This window comes from Peromyscus maniculatus, chromosome 1 (genome assembly GCF_049852395.1).
Source record: "Peromyscus maniculatus bairdii isolate BWxNUB_F1_BW_parent chromosome 1, HU_Pman_BW_mat_3.1, whole genome shotgun sequence".
In the NCBI taxonomy this organism is placed as follows: domain Eukaryota; kingdom Metazoa; phylum Chordata; class Mammalia; order Rodentia; family Cricetidae; genus Peromyscus; species Peromyscus maniculatus.
Genome location: NC_134852.1, coordinates 107,528,935 through 107,547,137, shown reverse-complemented (window position 1 = coordinate 107,547,137; position 18,203 = coordinate 107,528,935). Strand labels below are relative to the sequence as shown.

Here is an 18,203-nt window from a genome sequence, read left to right as displayed (position 1 = left end):
AAACAACCTAGTGGGAATCAGGAGCCTCTTGGTACAAAGAAAAACGAGTCTCCTTTGTCCAAGGTTACTTGTTTCACTGCCCAAGAGCTTGATCTAGGTCCCCTCTCCCAGTGCACTGAATGTCTGCATCACCACAGCCTCCTCTGCTAATGCTTCCTGTGATGGACAAGGGGGAACATGCTTAAGCTGCAAAGCAAACAGAGATGGTAATTCCTTTTGAAATCAATAAAGGGATGATCAAGTGGCCGAGGAGGAGTTGTTAGCTGCTCATCAGGATGATGGGAGATGCTGCTGCCTGCATCCTCAATTGAATCCACCTTGTTGCTTTATCATCATAAACATTCATTTCAATGTGGGGAGGGATTTTTAAAAACCAACATGAATAATATATTACGGCTGACATTTTGGGGGAAGCAGGATCTTTATCTTTTTCCATTTTCCAGTAGGTAATTTATCATTGTCTTTCTTTCCTTTTTTTTTCCCCTCCCTTTTTGGTAACTGATGGGGTAGCCTGTCAGCTCAGTTTGTTGTGAAGGAGCAGGCAGGAGTGTAATTCAATAATAAATTCACTCCGAGGCCAGCTGTCAGGAAGTTGGTGTTTATCTGAAGTTCATTAGAAGATCCCCATGGCTCAGCCTTTTGGAGGATCTTGGTGGCTGTCTGAGACCTGGGACAAAGGTGGGGGCAGGAGTCTCAGATGGGGAGTGAAGGCCCATCTGTAACTCGGTGGCACCAACACTTGGGTGTAGTTTATGTTTGGCAGTAGACTGGTCAAAATGATATCACATATATGACCATGTCTTTTTTCCCATTACCTTTTCTTTTTGTAAACTCTCTTGTTTAAAATTTCTGAAAACTTAGGGTTCTACATAAAGGTAAAAAAGAAAATTTGAAGGCTTAAGAGGCATAATGGTTATTTCCCCTCTGATTAGAGCTGACTTTGAGTCTTGAGTCAGACACAATGCTTTCACATGGTTTGTGAATCTTTCTGGGTCCCTGCCTTTACATCCCCTTTCTGGTCCCCATCTACCATGTGTCTCCTTCTCCCACAGGACCTCTGTGCTTACCATGCTCATTTACTTGACTTCCTAAGCCCATCTTGATTTCAAATGTTAGAGCATGCCTCCTAAAGAATGTGACCATAATTATCTTCCAGCTCCATTAAAATCCTCTATTTTCTGATTACCCTGGAAACTCATGCTGTTCCCCATCTTGGTTCCTCAATCTAGCATGCATTTCTAAGTGCTGTGTGACTGAAACCCACAGGAAGTAATACAGCTTTCCCTGCATCACACACACATCCACACTCATTCACACGCATACATATCCACAAACACACATATACATACACATTTCACAAAACCTCACACACCCACACACTCTCATGTACACACATGCTCACACACCCACACACTCTCATGTACACACATGCTCACACACCCACACACCCTCTTGTACACACATGCTCACACACCCACACACCCTCATGTACACACATGCTCACACACCCACACACTCTCATGTACACACATGCTCACACACCCACATACTCTCACACCCCTTGCCATTTTGGGTCTTTCCCCTCTGTTTTCACCATGTCCTATCAGCTGAGTCTTGTAGCATCCTGTCCACATCCATCTGCTGACTGGGCTGGCAACCAGCATGACTTTCAATGTCATTTTGTTTCTCAGACCTAGACAGGGTTCTCAAATATATTCTCAACCTATATGCAAATAGCTTTGGGTGCTTATTCTGTCAGTCCATCTTCTTGTAACCAGTTACTACTCATGGAGGTGATAGCTGTCTTACCTCCAGCTTTCCAACCTTCCTAGTCCCGCTCAGACATCTGCATAGCCAGAAGAGGAAATGACTCTGCCTTGAGGCTTTCCAGAAGATACACAGCCTGCTGTCCCTTTCTTAGCTGTCTGATTCCACATTCCATAGTCTATGTCGTATTTTCTTTCTGTTTGGACAGCTGGAGACCCTTCTTCCATCTGAGACCTCAGTAGCTCCTTCTCTCTCACTCAAGTCTCACTAGCAAGTGCCCCTCATAATATTCACCTACGGTGGCAGGTAAGGGCAGTTGGTGGTCCTGGTATCCTGGTCAGAGAGGACAGTGGTATTTAAACTATCTCACCTGGTGATGGTGATGTCCAGGCTTGTATGTGGATGGCCTGAGGTTCTTTACAGCTCTATCACTTTGTAAGGTCATAATACTTGCAGTGGAAGAGTGTCAGGACTACTGTCTTGGTTAAGCCTATGCTAAACACGTGGCTTAGCATTGTGTTGGGCTCTGTGACACAGATGAATGGTGTTACTGTTGGGTAGGAGGTGTTTCCTAAGGGAAACAGGTGCTGAAGGCTCATAGAGGTGACTGGCTCACAATGGCTCTGGCCTAATTGATGGATGCATCTACTGATGGACTCATAATAATTGCCCGCATGATTCAGATGGCGAAAACTGCAGGAGGTGGGGCTCTATTTAGGGAAAAGAGGTGACTGAGAGGCACATTCTTGGAGTCACTGTCCCAAGTCCCTTCCTCAGTCTCTCTCTGCTTCCTAGCTACCATGCAGTGAGCAGAGCAGTTTTGTTCGGCCACACGCTCTTGCACGCTGAGGTTCTGTCTCACCACGGGCCCACAGTGATGGAGCAAGCCATCCATGGACTGAGACCTCTAAACCATGAGCCAAAGCAAACCTTTCCTCCCTTTAAGGTATTCTCATAGGTATCTGTTGACCCAAAGCCAACCAACTTCAACAGGAGGCAGAGGGAGGCCCTCCCTGTTCTTCAGTCTTTTCTGAAGTGTTTTTGCCTCAGCTCTGAAATACCACTGTGGTTTCTTTTATGAAGTCCAACCTCCCTTCCTGAGGAACTGTGGCCCACCCTCCATATTCCATTACTTCTGGCACCCTATGGGGTACTGCGCAGAAGCACGAGACTGCTACCCCTGTCGTGTAGCTTCCTGAGTTATGTATCTCTTTGAGGACTCTCCTGCTTCTTCATAGCAGGCATGGGGTGTCTGCTGCAGAGAGGCCTGTGCTATGAGAGTGGGTTGTTTATTTCCATCACTCATAGGGGTTCATCGAGTTCCAAGCAGTAGCCTTGAACCCTCAATTTGAATCTCCCTGGGCCTGACATATGGCGGTGAATCTGCAGAGCAGAGAAGTTATCCTTCTGAGGCCTGCCATCCCTACAGAACTCACAAGTGCTATGGGATGACCGTCTGCCTCTTGGAAGCTGTGGAATGGAGTCCTAGTCAAACTAGGCAACTGTGGTACAGCATACGGGGTGTCAGGGTGTGGGTTAGGCACAGGCCTGTTATTGTTATACATGGGCAATGAGGCAGGCCCGCGCATCAGCTGCACCCTGGAGGAGTGTCACTGGCTTCCTCACTCACAAGGATCCCAGTGTCAGCTGGCTGGCCAGAACACAGTCTTTTCTTATCCGCCGCAGGTAGTGATCCAGCAATCTAAGCCCATTTCTCCCTCTATGGCAGCTGGACTTTTCTGGAGAGCAGTTGATTCTCAACTGCTTTGCTTCCAGTTAAGAAAGTGGAGCTGGCAGCTCTTCACACCATAGCCTCCGTTATTGCGCCATTAGTAATTATCCGAGGTGTGTCTGGGTGGCAGGTGCTTCGGGTTGAGCCTTTGTGTACCCCTTTCCATTTCACTCCCCAGGCAACCAACCCCCTGACATACATGTGGCTCCCCCCGTCTCTCAGATGAAGAGACTGGACCTCTGGAAGCATAACAGTTTTTCCCCAAGGTCATAGAGCAGGGAAAAGGATGCAACTGCCCTTCAGCCCAGGTCTGTCTTAACTGCAAGGCTTGTGCCAGTTTGTGATATGTTAGCACTATAAAAGCCACCATCTACTGATCTCTTAGGTGCCAGGCTCAGCCCATAACCAGGAGAAGACTCAGGGGATATGTTCCTACTGGCCTGGAGCAGGCTGGCACGACTAGGGCACTCCCTAAGCAGATCCTTTATTTTAATCTTTTTTTTTTATGGCTGCGATGAAATATTTACTTTATTTCACACATTCATGGATTGCGGTAAAGCCAGGAAGGAAACACTTACACCACCCTCTCACATGAGAGGAAAGAAAGCACCAACTTGAGCTGGGTAGCAGACTCCACTTCATCCCAATTGCACAAAGAAGTTATACCTCTGGACCCATTTGAGACCATGGAGTAGGCACCTGATGCTTAAGTGTTTCTGATGACCAGTCACCCAGGCTTATTTGACAGAGGGATGTTTGGGGACCCGTGGTGATTGATAGCTATTTCTTCTGAATCTAGATCAGCAAGTAGCAGGGGCAAACTGATTCAGGCGAAATGCCAGGAGAGAGGGATTTCATACTAACATTTTGGAACCTTCCATTATCTACTCATTTGTAGAACAAATACCATATTCCAGGCCCTTCTTGAAGTGTCACAGGTTTGGAGAGATGAATAGTCTCTGCCTTCCAAGTGTCTGTAATTTAACTGAGGGTAACAGATGTGTAAACAAGGACCTGGGAGCTGTCTTCTCTAGCTTCTGCTCCTCACCTGCAGTGTGGTGTCTGGCAGGTGATTCAGCCCTGCTGGACCCTGAATCCTCTGTATAAAACCAAGTAAAATATGTAATGTGTCCATCTGTCCTCCCTCCCCTTCACTCTTCCTTTTTTTCTGTTTCCCCTTCTTCCTCTCTCCCTTTCCTTTCTCCCTTTTAATTTTTCATTCTTCAAGGCAATTTATGTGTACATGCATTCCTTGAGCAACTAACTATTGAGTGCTCTAATGCGTGAGACGCAGGACTTGCCTGGAGCACACAGACCAGAGGGGCAGCAGATACTGGCATGACTCATTTTATTGAGTCCCTCATCAGAGCCATGTACACAGGGGTGGCAGAGCCGGGAGCTCAAGCGGAGCTTAGCTCTGCATCTTCCACTAGCACAGGCTTCTCAAGTCCGCACAAGCCTTTGGTACTGGAGAAGCAGTGCTGAGAACTCAGGGCAGGTCCCACAGCCTCTCCTAGTGCTTAAGCAGCAGGCTCAGAAGGTAACCAGGAGGACACCCCGGGGGACGTGTTCCTGCTGGCATGGAGCAGGTTGGCATGAATAGGGCACTCCCTAAACAGAACAGCTACAGGCAACCCACAAACCGTAGCCCTAATCGGATGCCATATGGGCTGGTCATGAAAGGCTGAGCAAGTACCATTTTCCTTGGTAGGAATATTATTTATATCTGCAGTTGATTAAAAGAACTCACGCCAGGGGAAGGCCCACAAGCATACATACAAAATCACACAATTGAATAAGATAGCAGCAGCTTCCTGCCTAGAAACAAAAGCGGCAGCTCTGGCCAAGAAATGTCATTTTTTTTTTTCTCACTCTTGCTGTTCCTAGCTCTAGCATGTGACTGGACTTGTGCATGTGGAAAAGCCACTATATCCCTTTTGGGATATGTTTAAGAATGTGCCCTCTAATGTACCCACGAAAGTGGTACATGTGTGTGTGCGTGTGATGGCTTGTGGAAGTGAGGGTGGGGCTGGGTCTTCTATGCTCTCCACTTTATTTGTCCAGACAGGGTCTATCACTGAACCTGGAGTCTGACATTTCAGCTGGAATGGCTGGCGAGCAAACTCTGGGGATCTGCTTCTCTGTTTCCTCAGCACCTGAGTTCCAGTTGCGTGACTTGGTGCCTAGCATTGTATGTAGGTTTTGGGGGTCGGAACTCAGGCCTTCAGACTTCTGCAGCAAGCACTTTCCTGAATGAACCATCTCCTCAACACTAGACACCCACACCTCTAAAGAGGCGACCCTTTGAATGTTGCTGTGTGTTATGACCCCCCTCTCTGGGCACAGAGTACTTCTGTCTCTCCTTTCACTTTTCTCATGTCCCAAAGTCCCCCCGCCCCAGGACTTGCCCACAGGGCACAGTGGGAAGAGTCTCTCATGGCTCTGGAGTCTTTGCGTCTCCACCCTTACATCTGCTCCTGGAGCTAGCACTGTGTGTTCACTGGTTCACCTTCTGCCTGATGTAGACTCTTCCCAAATCAAGAGCTTTGAACTCCAACCACTGTGTAACCTCCAGAATGACTTTCAACTGCAACAGACACTTCCTCCTGGGTCCCTTTCTACACTGTATCTGTTCCTTACCCCTTCTCTGCTCAAGGTGAAGCCATCGCTTTCCTCCTACCCCCCTGGTCCTGCCTTTAGATCCTCATCTTGGTGACATCACCACTATCCACTCAGACATCCACAGACAGGAGACCCCTTGGACCTCACACCCATCTCTATCCAAGCCGTTGGTTCCTCCTTCCCACAGTCTCATAGCTTCCCACTTTCTCCTTAGGATGGGGACCCCTTGGCACAGAAGTCCTGAACACGGAGGCACATGATCAGTGACTTCTGGATCCACTGTGCTGACTCAGTGTAAGCTGTGCACACACGAAGCATCACTGTATTGGAAGACATTCCAGAGAATTTATTATAAATCTTTCTTTCTGGGTGCTGTATCGGTTTAATGCCCTGAGCAGAGCAGAGCGGACAGTGCCATCTCTTGCTGGCTCCCAGATCCTGCCATGCCTCATGCTTCTATGTGAACTCTCTCTCTCCTCTGAGCCTCCTCTTTTTCACTGTCTCTCATCTTTAAGACTTGTTTCTCACCAGGCAGTGGTGGTGCACACCTTTAATCCCAGCGCCCAGGAGGCAGAGGCAGGTGCATATCTGTGAGTTCAAGGCCAGCCTGGTCTACAGAGCGAGTTCCAGGACAGCCAGGGCTGTTACACAGAGAAACCCTGTCTTGAAAAACAAAACAAGATAAGACAAGACAAGACAAAACAAAACAGACTTGTTTCGCCTACTCATGTCCTGGATTCTCCTGCCCAAGAGCACCTTCTCTGTGTTCCTTAGGGTCCTTGTCACATATTTTTTGGCCAAGCATATCATAACTATATTCATTTTATAGCCCAGTAGACAGTAAGTAACCAACAGGCAGACAGTCTGTGCTACTACTCACTTCTGTCATCCTAGCACTGGACCGGCCGGCACACAGTGGGTCCCAGTGAGGAAATGTCCAAGGGATGACACAACTGTCAAACAAAGAATGTGTGGCCATGTGGCCTGGGGTGCTGCAGTGGTCCCTGCCTCCAGGTTAGTAAAGCCTTCCATCAGCTCTGAGGGCAAACAGTGTCAAAGCCCTTCAGCTCACGTGGAGACCACAGGATCAGAAAGAGCTGACTGCAAAGTGGGTATTGATCCAAGATTCCCCTCAGACCTTTGATTTTTCACTCTCGCCATCTATCACCCAGCGGGAGCGCCAGAGCTTTGCTCATAATTCGGAAGCCCTTGGACAGCAGTTTTGTCAGTGTGGGTACCGGAGGCTGCTTCTTCGCCTCTCCCACAAACACATTAGAACCTCCAGGGCCCACCGACCCTCTCAGTCTGCTCACACTCAGACATGACTCAATCTCCCCGCAAGAGCTGCTGGTGGAGCTGAGCTCCATGGACTCACCCTCCATCAAAGGGGTTCTCGCCAGGGATGACGTGCGTGCTGTCCCTGCCCACGAGGAACTTGATGCGGTCGTAGAAGGAGTGAAGGTTCTGCTGGGATACAGGGGCCTGTGTCTCTTGGATGATGTCCAGAGGGTCAGGGGAGCCGAGGCACAGCGGGTTGACATGACAGAGGGGCTGGAGGCAGCAGTCAGGGTCCATGCAGTCCACCAAACCATCTGCAGGGGCGACAGAGCACGGAGTTTAGACCGCTATGTTCAATCAGCCATCTTAGCCTAGCTTTCCTTCACTGGCAAACTTCAAATGCAGATATAAGCCTAAGTTTTTTTTTCTGAGCACAAGAAGACCCAGGTACCTCAGCTACTTCTGGCCCCAGCCTTTCAGTCTAAGAGGTGATACACATATTAAGTAAGTAAGCATATGGTGTATGCATTGTTTTTCCTCTTCTAAAGCAATAGCAGGAAGAGTTGACGGGAAAGCTCAGAGGAGAGAGAATGCGCAGCCATCAGAGATGCTAAGCCCAAACGCTGGTGTTTGGGGGGCGTAGCAAGGGATGAGGCGGCAGTGTTGGTTGGAGCAGCTGTGCTGGGCTGTTTAGTTCATGTTCGTGGGCTGGAATTTTGCCCTCAGGTAATAGGTACCCCTACAGGCTTGAAATAGAAGGTGACTTCATTTGAGGCACACTGTTAAAACTCACAGGCCAGATAGGAAGCGTGGTGGTGCTGAGGCGGCACAGAGGAGAAATAAAGCTGCTTAGGTCAGAGTGGCCCGCTGATGGAGAATGGCCAGTAGATGCTTTTGAGAGACTTAGTGGACAACATCTGAGACCTGGGGACCGCCTGGCTCTGGGCAGAAGAAAGGGCCGTAAGGCCCTGTAACTGTAGCATCTCCACCAGCTGTGGGATCGTGTGGCTCCAGGCACAGCCCTCAGCCCTTCAGAGGCCCAGCTCCACCTTCTGTGAGCTGTCATTTGTAGGGAGTTTTCTTTATCACATAGATGGATAGCTTCAGGACCCCTAAACTATGACAGCTTGTCAAACTTTCCAAAAATGCAAAGAAAGAGATTATCCCAGGTTACAAACTGGCTTTACTATTGCGAGGTACTTTTATAGTCCCCAAATAACAGTTTAGGATGGGTATCAAACCTAGAGATCAGAAGACAGTGACCACAATGTGGGCTAGGAAAACTCCAGAGTCACATCTGTATATGTTAGAGGCAGAGATGACACATGTCCTGCCTGGGTTCAAATCCAAGCTTGCCTACTTATGAGCTGTGTGACACTGGAACACTTTTCTGCCCCCCTGGTCACAGATGTGCTTTGGTCATTTCTGCTGCGCCCTTAGCACTTAGTAGACATGGTTAAAACATGACTGTTACATGAATAACAGCAACAACAAAGCCAGATTAACAATCAATGACCGAAGCAGGAGATACGGTGAGATGCTAGTCTGTAAAAGTCAGAAGATGATATCTTCAGTCAACCAAATTCAGCAGTATGATATGATGGTGGGATCATGAGGCAATGGAGACTGAAGGTTATTTCTCAGCACTGTCTGTAAGACTGACCCCAGACAACTTGCCAAGTTCAATCTCTCGGAATACCGTGTCCTCACCAATAGTTTGGGAGTAATGCTGCCACACCCACCTCACTCCCGTTTCTCTAGGGTTGACGGTGTAGAATCCGCACCTGGGGCATGGCATCCGGAGGACAGTATACACACTGGCTAGCGCCAGTTCTCACCTCACTGGCTGAGTCGCCTCTGGCCAACCCTTCTAGGATGGTTCATGGCAGAGTAAACAGTGCTTAAGGAACTAATCTTTAGTCAAACGGCCAAGACTCTTGGATGAGCCCAATCCCAGTTTCCCATGCCCCCTAAGTAAATTAGGGACAATCATCCCTGGCTATATTCCCTTTTTTGTTGTTGTAGTTTTTTTCCACTTTTTTTTCTCCCATTTTCTGTATAGTACCTAAGAGCCTGTGGCCTCTTGGATGGTAGCACAGCCACAGAATCTGGATTCCAGAGCTAGATAGCTGAGGATCGGATGTCAGATGACCTTGGAGAAGTCACTTAAACTATCTGGTCTCAGATTCTTACATCTTTCTCTCTTTTGAAAATTACTACATTTTCTTCAGGTGTGTGTGTGTGTGTGTGTAAAAGCATGTACCATACTGTGCATGTAGAGCTAAGGAGACAACCATGGGAATCTCTCCTTCCACTCTGTGAGTCCTAAGGATCAAGCCCAGGTTGTTAGGGTTGGTGGCAAGTTCCTTCACCCACTGAGGCATTTTGCTTGGCCAGCTTCCCATGTTTCTTATGCAGATGATAGGAGTGTTATGTAAGTTTCCATCCCATAATAAACTACGGAGCACTACATCCCCAAATCCAACAGTGTTGGGTACACAGTAGGTACTAATACAGGGTAGTTTCCCCTTTGACCTTGAACTTACAGAACCACCCTGCGTCTCTCACCCCAGTATTATTTTAGATGCTAACCTTGGCTTGTCTTCTAGCTTCCAGGTCCCCCCACTGCCTAGCAAAGCACCCACCCTCTCCTGCCATCGGCAGGTTTCATCACACGTTTTTCCGTTTGCCCTCATCAGATGTTGCTTAAACACATAATTACAGCCCAAGCAGAGGGTTATTTGCATTCTGCTATTGACGTGAACATGACAGCTTCAGTGGCCGCATCCATAACTCCGCAGAGACGCTCCATTATTCAATCCCAGCGAGCAGGGACGTTGACCATTAAATCAGCTAGCACAATTGAAGGGCCGTGAAAAGTCATGGCTAATTTGAAATTTTATTAGCTCTTGCCTGCTCTTGTTTACCACCAAAGTAGTCCCTGGAAAGCCAGTCTTCACCTTTTTATAAACACTCTTCTTGGTGGCACCTGGGAGGGACTGTTTCCTGTCAGGAAAGGATGCCTATTCTCCAGCCCTGAGGAAGGTGCCCCAGGAATAAGGGTGGTTCTTCTTAATAACTGTATTAGGTCGATGAGGGTGACAAATGGCAGTGACGTCGGGCCCTGAATACTTTATAAGGACTAATGGCCTTAGCTGCCACCCATCCTGGGAGGTAGCCCTGTCGTCACTGTCAATTCGGAGAGGGAACCACAAGTCAGGAGTGGTAAAGCAGTTGAGGGGGGATTTGAACTCAGTTCTTTCCGACCTATGGAATGCTCTTTGAGTCATCCTGGAGAGACTCACGAGCATAGTTTTTTAAGTGGAGAGTAGGAACTTAGGAATCCTACTGCAACAATGCCCGTCCATGCCATGCTCAGCACTTAAGATAATTTCTCTCTATCCAGATGGCCACACCCCATCCCCACATCCCTGCACAAGTTGCTTAATGTCTCCAGCCTCAGTTTCCTTAGTTAAACAGACAAAAAAAGATGCTTTGTTATTTAGACTCAGGAATCTGTCACCATCGCCTGTACAAGGCCTCCTTTGGTATCTGTGACAGTGAAACAGATTGTCTAGAAAAGTTGTAGCCTGACTGTCTCCAAGCCCTGGAGACAGCATGCATGCTCCACAGTGAACCATATGCCATACCTTAGGCATTTTATTTAGGATTGTGTCTTGCATGAGTTCTGGAAAATTCTCTTATAAACTGGGAATGCGCCTCTATTTCTCTTTAGCCCTTTCTTCGGGATACTAATAAAAGTTCAAAGGGCCGTCTCCCGTTTCATGCCTCTCAAGCTCTGCATTTCTATCTTTTTATTTGTATCTCATTCTGATCAATGTCCTTAGACGTCTATTCTACTTCACTTATTTTTCCTTCATTTGTATCCGGTGTGCTATTTAATTCGTCCCCTGGCTCATTAGTTCCAATGACCATACTTTAAGATTTGTAGATGGTCTCTTTGGGACTTTTCAAAGTCTGCCTGTTTTTTTCCCTGATAGTATCTTGTTCCATCCTTATGGTTTTATACATCAGTTTATCTTTGTAGTGATATAAAAGCTTATTTATGATATAGTCTCTTTCGGGTCACATTCTTGAGAGGGGTAATCCTCTTGTATGCTATAGTTGTTAACCGCAGCCTGTAGTCAGCCACTTCCCACCTGTTCTAGAATTCTCACTGGGGATCTCACATGGTTGGTTAACCCTCTAGCATGATTTTTTTGGTGACTTCTGCCTGCCATGCCAGAGTACCACTCACGCAGGATTGCTTTTTGGGTGGATTTTTCTTTTAGCTTGGCATTAGTACTCTGGTAATAAGATTATTTCAGGACCTTGATGCTGTGGGAGCTCTGTCTCTCAACGATGTCTCTTTCTGTACCCTAGCTCCATGCCACCCACTCTGCTCTGGCAGGCACGTTCCGGAGCTCGCCTTTGAGGCTTCCAGTTCTCTGTGTGGTGTCGGCAGCAGTGCCTCACTGGGAGCATGTCCCGTCGCATGAGTGTGTCATGGCTTCTCTGCCCACTGCTCTGGCTTTCCATTTCATTTTATTTCTGAGTTCCAGGGCTCCTGCTCCCCCTTTCTCCTTCGCTGAATTTTAAAGGTAAATTGTTGTATCTTGTGGTCAACAGGGTGCTATGATGACCTACTTGGGCATTTTGCTGGAAATAACTGTCCCAGCAAAAGCTCTGAGCTTTTCGCTTCCATCTGTGAAACGAATCGCCATGAAACCTACTTCACAGAGATGCTGTGAGAATCAGAGAGGGAGGTGGTGAGAAGCTCCTATGTAAGGACCCAGCCAAGGACACTTGTGGCTTCTGACAGGCACTTCCCTTCAGCGAGCAGCCTGGTAACCTGGCAACCAGCTGCCGTTTGATCAAGCCCGGGTCTCTTCCTCTGCACACATTCCAGGTAGGGTTCTGGGTACAGTGTGACCTCAGAGGACTGAACTGGATAAAGCCAGCCCTGGTGACACATGTAAATTAAGGTACTGAAGCTCTCAGGGCCCTTTCAAACTAGTGTCTATAAAAAGGAGATACCACAAGACCCATACTCCCACCAGAAACTTTGGGACTGCAGAATTGCCCACTGTGTGCATGCATGGTGGGTTGCGATTGATGCCAGGCTAGATATTCTGCCTTCCTTCATCTCCTTATGCTGATGCTTCCTCCTCACACACTTGACAAATATTTGCTGAGCAGTAAATGTGGGCAACTCTCCCATTATCATATTTAAATGAGACTCATATTTTGAAATGAATGGTACCTACAAACTTCACTCTCAAACTTCACTTCATTATATAAGCCCAGTGTTTGTACATAGCCTTTGTTTTCAAAAGTAGCATATAGCAGACTGTAACACTGTGCATGTCTGCTCCACAGTGTGTGTGTGTGTGTGTGTGTATGTATGTGTATGTGTGTATATGCATGTGAGTGTATGTATTGTATTGTGTGTGTATATATGTATATGCATGTGTGTTTGTGTGTATATGTATGTATATGTATGTGTGTGTACATGCATGTGTGTATGTGTGTGTATATGCATGTGTGTTTGTGTGTGCTCTTTCACAATTCAACTTTCTTAGGCATCTATGGTAAGTTTTTAGAAGATGTGTATGATAAGGAGAAGTGCTTTGGACAGGAAAGTGAAATTTTGGGAAGAAACAACTAAGCTGTAATTGGGGAGCACCTCTGGTTTGGAAGTATTTATATTTTCTGGGTACTTCATGGCTCATTTAACTGTACATTTCAATCGTGATTTATAAATTGTCTATGTTTCATATATTTGATATTTTCATTTAGAGGTCCTCATTTGATCACAGTAGGAAAAGTCAGGCAAACAGAGAAATACCCTCAAGGTCCTTCAAATTTTCAGTGAAATTCTTCTGACTTAAGAACTTGGGGAAAGAATATTTTTTTTCTCTCCAGAAACTTCCTTTTTCTTTGATCTTCTGAAACCTCACATTCTTATATGGTGATGGTGTGTAGAGAAATGGAAGAAATGCGAAAACTACCTTTTGGGCTCCTGGAGGATGGAGGGGCGTGGCGGTACCATATCCAGGAGTGACCTCAGATGGAGAGTGGAGGGCGAAGCAAAGGGAAGAGAGAGGTGTGGCTAGAAGAAAGGCAGATGAGGAGCGGGCGAGGCCAGGGTCTCCGGGACAGAACATTAAACTTTCTGAAGGAGATCATGTACTCCTGACCCTTGAACCCGAGATTCGGGTACTCAAATGCTGTGCACACTTCCACCTGTGGGCCCGCACCACGCCATCTCCCATCCTCTTCAGTGCCTGCCATGCAGGGAGGTGTCAACTGCTCCGCAGAACTGGGAGAAGACCGACATTTAGGCTTGGAAGCGGTCACTCTAGCCGTGGCTGGCATAGAAGTGAGCAGCAATGAGCTCACGAAAGCTCATGGTGGGAGGCTCTCCAGCTTCTTGGGATTGTCCAGAGGTCAGTGGTTGTAAAGGAGGAAGTTAGTAAGTGAAGACTTGGTGTCTTCCCCATGCAGTGTCTCCACCTGGAGCTTTACAGTCAGGCGCTGTGGTGTGGAAAAGGGTAAAGACCTCTGCTGGTTGCGTGGCTCTTCTTTGGGAACATATCCTAAGGACCTGATTAGAAACGGCTTCCCCTTTGCTATGTGACCCCAATGGCTGCTGTCTCTGAATGGCCACTTGATAATAAGTCTCTTTCTCTCCTGCCAGCATCCCCCTTAGTAAAAAACGAAGGAAGCAGCCTGCCTGATAGTCACCTCCCAGGATTCACATGCCATTGGCTGTCTCCACCAGGGCTAGCCAGTTGTGAGGTCTACTCAGAGTAAATGGCTGAGCTAATTTTTTCAACTTTACAAAGGAGGGTATTGGTTTGGGGTTGAGATTGAGTGATTTACCCTGAGTACTCTGCCAGTGAAGTGGCGGAGCTGGGAATTCAGTCCCTCATCTTTCTCCATACACGGATGTTAGTTATTTCCATAGTCTACATCTCTTTACATCAATGCTTGGGGTATTCTGGTTCCCCTCACTCCTGTTCCACTGAGACTGGGGCTGACTTGCTTATTTCTGCATCTCAAATACATAGTACAGCACCTGGCCCATGCAAGCATCATGCCCATTGTGTAAACGAACAAATGCATGGATGATTATGTGAGGCTCCCACAAGTAATGGATGAACCGTTTGGCCAGGCCCATCGAGGGTTGGAACCGTGACAGAAACTGTACCGGGAGAGCTCAGCCCTCTCATTGAGAAGAAGGGAAGCTCAGGAGGTGGTCCAGATCCCCCAAAGTGAGGACCCACCTCAGCCCAGGGTGGGATATATCCTAGAATAGAGACTGCTTAACTGCAGACTAGGATTGCTAAGAATCAGCAGTTTCACTGTGGCTGTTTCCGGTTTCCTTAAACTGGTGGTTTTAAGAGCCTCTCTGCCAGCCTGCATCGGCCAACCTCATCTTGCTGTTGTCTGCAGTCTGGCCATAGAACTGTCTTACAGCAAGCTGTGAGCAGCCCTGGGGGAGGCCCTGGGGAAGGAGGCAAGGGTATACCTCCCCTCTCTGTACACATCCCGGAGAAGTTTTTGTCATTTGCTATAATGAATTCCGTGCCTTCTTTCAAAAGGGCTTGTGAAATCTTTATCTGTTCCTTGGAACACAAGATTTTTAAAGGTCAATTTCTCTCTTGTCTCTTATCACGAGAAGCGTGGTTTCGAGATAGTCTGGAGGGTGACCAGATTCTAGGGCTTTGTGTGAGCCCTCGTTCCCACAGTGGGAGATGGGGTGGAGCGGGAGAAAGAAGGATGGAGAGATTTGTTTGCAGTTTTCTTGAAATTTCTCCTTCTGGGCTGCATCTGTCAGTTGGGGTATTGCAAGCCACAATTGTCTTTCATGGGGCCAAGAGCATCGGAAGACATGATGATACCTTGAAGCTGCTTCGAGAAGCTTTATCAAAAAGGAGCTGGCTGTTTAGATTCCAGGGGAGTTTTTATTCTGGCATCTTCTTTACAGACACAGCTCCTGTCTAGTCTAGCTCCCCCGCTGATCCACTGTGTGAGGCTGGGTAACTTATTTCAACTCTCTGAGACTCTGTGTCCTTGTATGCAAATGTCTCTGCCTGCAAGTTTGTTGGGGTGGGGGGAGGGCTTGAAAATGAGGCAAATGTGGACTTTTTATTCTATGAATATGTACTTGTTTGGAATAGCTTTTTTTTTTTAAAGATGAGGTCTTAATTGGTAACCCATGTTGGCCTTGAGCTTGTGATCCTCTGGCCTCCGTCCCCCAAGTGTTAGAATTATTGGTATGAATCAACATACCCAGTTTGAAATATGGATTTTAAGAAAGAAAATTTAAAGAATAGTGAAAATCCACCAATATATATAAAATATACTATACCTTTGTGTGAAAAGGGTAGTATAAAACTTCACAGGGAGCAAAATTCCAATGAAAGACAATTATATCTCAACATATATTTTATGGTAAACATGATGCTCTGTGATTTTAGGAAGAAAGGATCGGGAAGAGAGCTGACACTTGCAAATGACAAGTGAGTAGCTCGCCCGAGGCCACACAGTCAGCACAGGAATCCAGAATCTGGATCTGGGGGGTGTGCTTTTCCTCTTTGTGTTACAGTGCCTCATCATAGGCATTTTAAAGCCATAGCCTGTAGCTTTTCCTGTGGCCCTGCCATGGAGGCTCCCTGAGGTAACAGACACTCAGCGCAGGTGGAAAACAGTTGCACCATCTCTGAAGCAGGCGTGGGAATTGTGTGGATGGTCGCTGTGTGTCGTGTGAGAAGATGTGTGTGATTGCGGTTCGTAAAGGGATTCGTGTAGGATAAGAGAGAAGAGAGTCGTCATCAGCAACTGAGATGCACAGAGGAGCTGGTGCTGAGTGAGAGTCAGAGCTCCAGTGCTTGCCTCTCTGGGCCCTCTCAGCACCCAGTTCCCTGGGGTGAAATCTGAGGCATCTGAGAAACCCGGCAGAGGCTTGGGAGACCAGCAGCTCCCTAGTCACATTCAGGATGCTTTCTGGTTTTCAGTTCAGACAACAAACAACCATATGTGAAAACAAAACAAACCAATAAACCTGCTCCCAACTCAACCATACTGTATAACTTTTTTTTTGTCTCACAGATTAAAAACAGTGCAATAGCATTCTTAATGAACCTTGGAATTCAACTTGAATTTGAAAAAGATTGCTTTAAGCCTAGAAAGTTGGGGAAATAAAAAGAGGAAGTAGGAGTTATGAGGTAATTTGAAGGGTCTTGGTGGTTGACACAGTAGCCAGGTCTGGGGTCTGGGTATAGGGAGGGCAGCCAGGCCTCTACCACACTGCTCCTAGTCAGTGGCATGACCTGGACAGAACAATAGCTAATAAGCCTTCTCCTAGGGACATGGTGAGGGACATCAATAGCACTTTCTTCATAGTGTCACCATCAAGCGACAAGCCATCAAATGATACTGGAGTTCTCCCATGCTCTAGAAGGCTCTGTGACATTTTTCAAAGCCTCTTTAGGCCTAGGTCCACACTCCTCATATTTCAAGGAGGAAGAGAGTCTCTGGGAGAAGGCAGAATGCTCTAGATGCACAAGGCTACACTCAGTAGCTCATGCTGGAGCCTAGAGTCTCAGTCTGGGCCAAGCTGCTGGTTTTGTGTGTGACTATGAGATACATGGGGTCACGTCTTTCTCTGGTTTCCTGTTTCCTTGTCTGCACTGTGCATGGGGGGAGAAGGAAGGAGATGGAGTTCCTTCTAGTCCTGTTACCCAACATTAAACTCTGCTAATTTCTCCTCCAAGCCCCCGAGTCATTTCAACCACTCAGCGGGCCTCTTGTGCTATCGCTCTCCATCCTGAATTACTTTCCAGCATTCTGCTGCATCCTCTGCCTGGGCTGACATGAAGGCGCTTATTTCATTCTGCTTCCATTAGATGTAGTCATTTGGCTAACAATGTCTTCTGAATGACTGTGAGCTTCCTGAGGGAGACTGGGCCATGATCACTGCTCCTTAGATCCCCTCAGAAAAGAGTGTGGTGCCTTGTCAGTAGCAAGAGCCAAGAGCATGTATGCGCGATGAAGGGAAAATAGTGTGGTGCTAAACATGGCCTGTGAGTGTGTTCCTGCACAGTGGAACAGTGCAGTGCTAAATACGGCCTGTGTGTGTGCTCCCGCACCGTGGAACAGTGCAGTGTTAAATACGGCCTGTGTGTGTGCTCCTGCATGGTGGAACAGTGCAGTGTTAAATACGGCCGGTGTGTGTGCTCCCGCACAGTGGCCCTACTTTTCCTTCTACAAACTGTCTCTGCTTGGGCAAGAGATAAAAAGACAGTGAGGATAAGATTTGCCCCTTTTTAGCCTGTAGTTTATTTCATCCATGACACCTTACAAATTGGGGGCCCTCTGGGGTTCCTCTGGACTCCCCCAATGGACAGAAAGCCCACTGAACTTAGAGTCTACCCAACTGAGGTATCAAAGACTTGCCCTCCTGAGAGGGTTGCATTTCCAGTCATGATGACCTATGGGAGGTCTTCCTGGGGAAGCTGTGCCCCAATTCCCTCTGAGGTGTTAGTATCAGCCGAATGGCTGGATACTCTTCTGTGAGAGCAGGAATCCACAGTATCGTGGTTACCTCCCTTTCCTCTCTCTCTCTCTCTCTCTGGAGCTTACACTTTGCAAGGGCAGAGACTCTCAGATTTATTTCTGAAGCTCTGGGAGCCAGGGCCTGACGCAGTGCAGATGCTCAGTGAACATTTGTGGAGCAAATGAACGAACCCACAGCACAGCTTTGTACGGTGTTGCCACAAAGTACGTACAAACTCAT

At 47.4% G+C, this 18,203-nt stretch overlaps 1 protein-coding gene across 16 annotated transcripts in view; it reads right to left on the bottom strand.

Annotated features, from left to right (window-relative positions):
• Tenm4 (teneurin transmembrane protein 4) overlaps window positions 1–18,203 on the bottom strand; it is a 766,582-nt gene that overhangs the window by 81,908 nt on the left and 666,471 nt on the right. For all 16 annotated transcript variants that reach the window (XM_042280283.2, XM_076547381.1, XM_076547377.1 and 13 more), the window contains one exon: window positions 7,497–7,713. In XM_042280283.2, coding sequence (XP_042136217.1) covers window positions 7,497–7,713 — 217 coding nt within the window. The remainder of the gene's footprint in view (window positions 1–7,496; window positions 7,714–18,203) is intronic.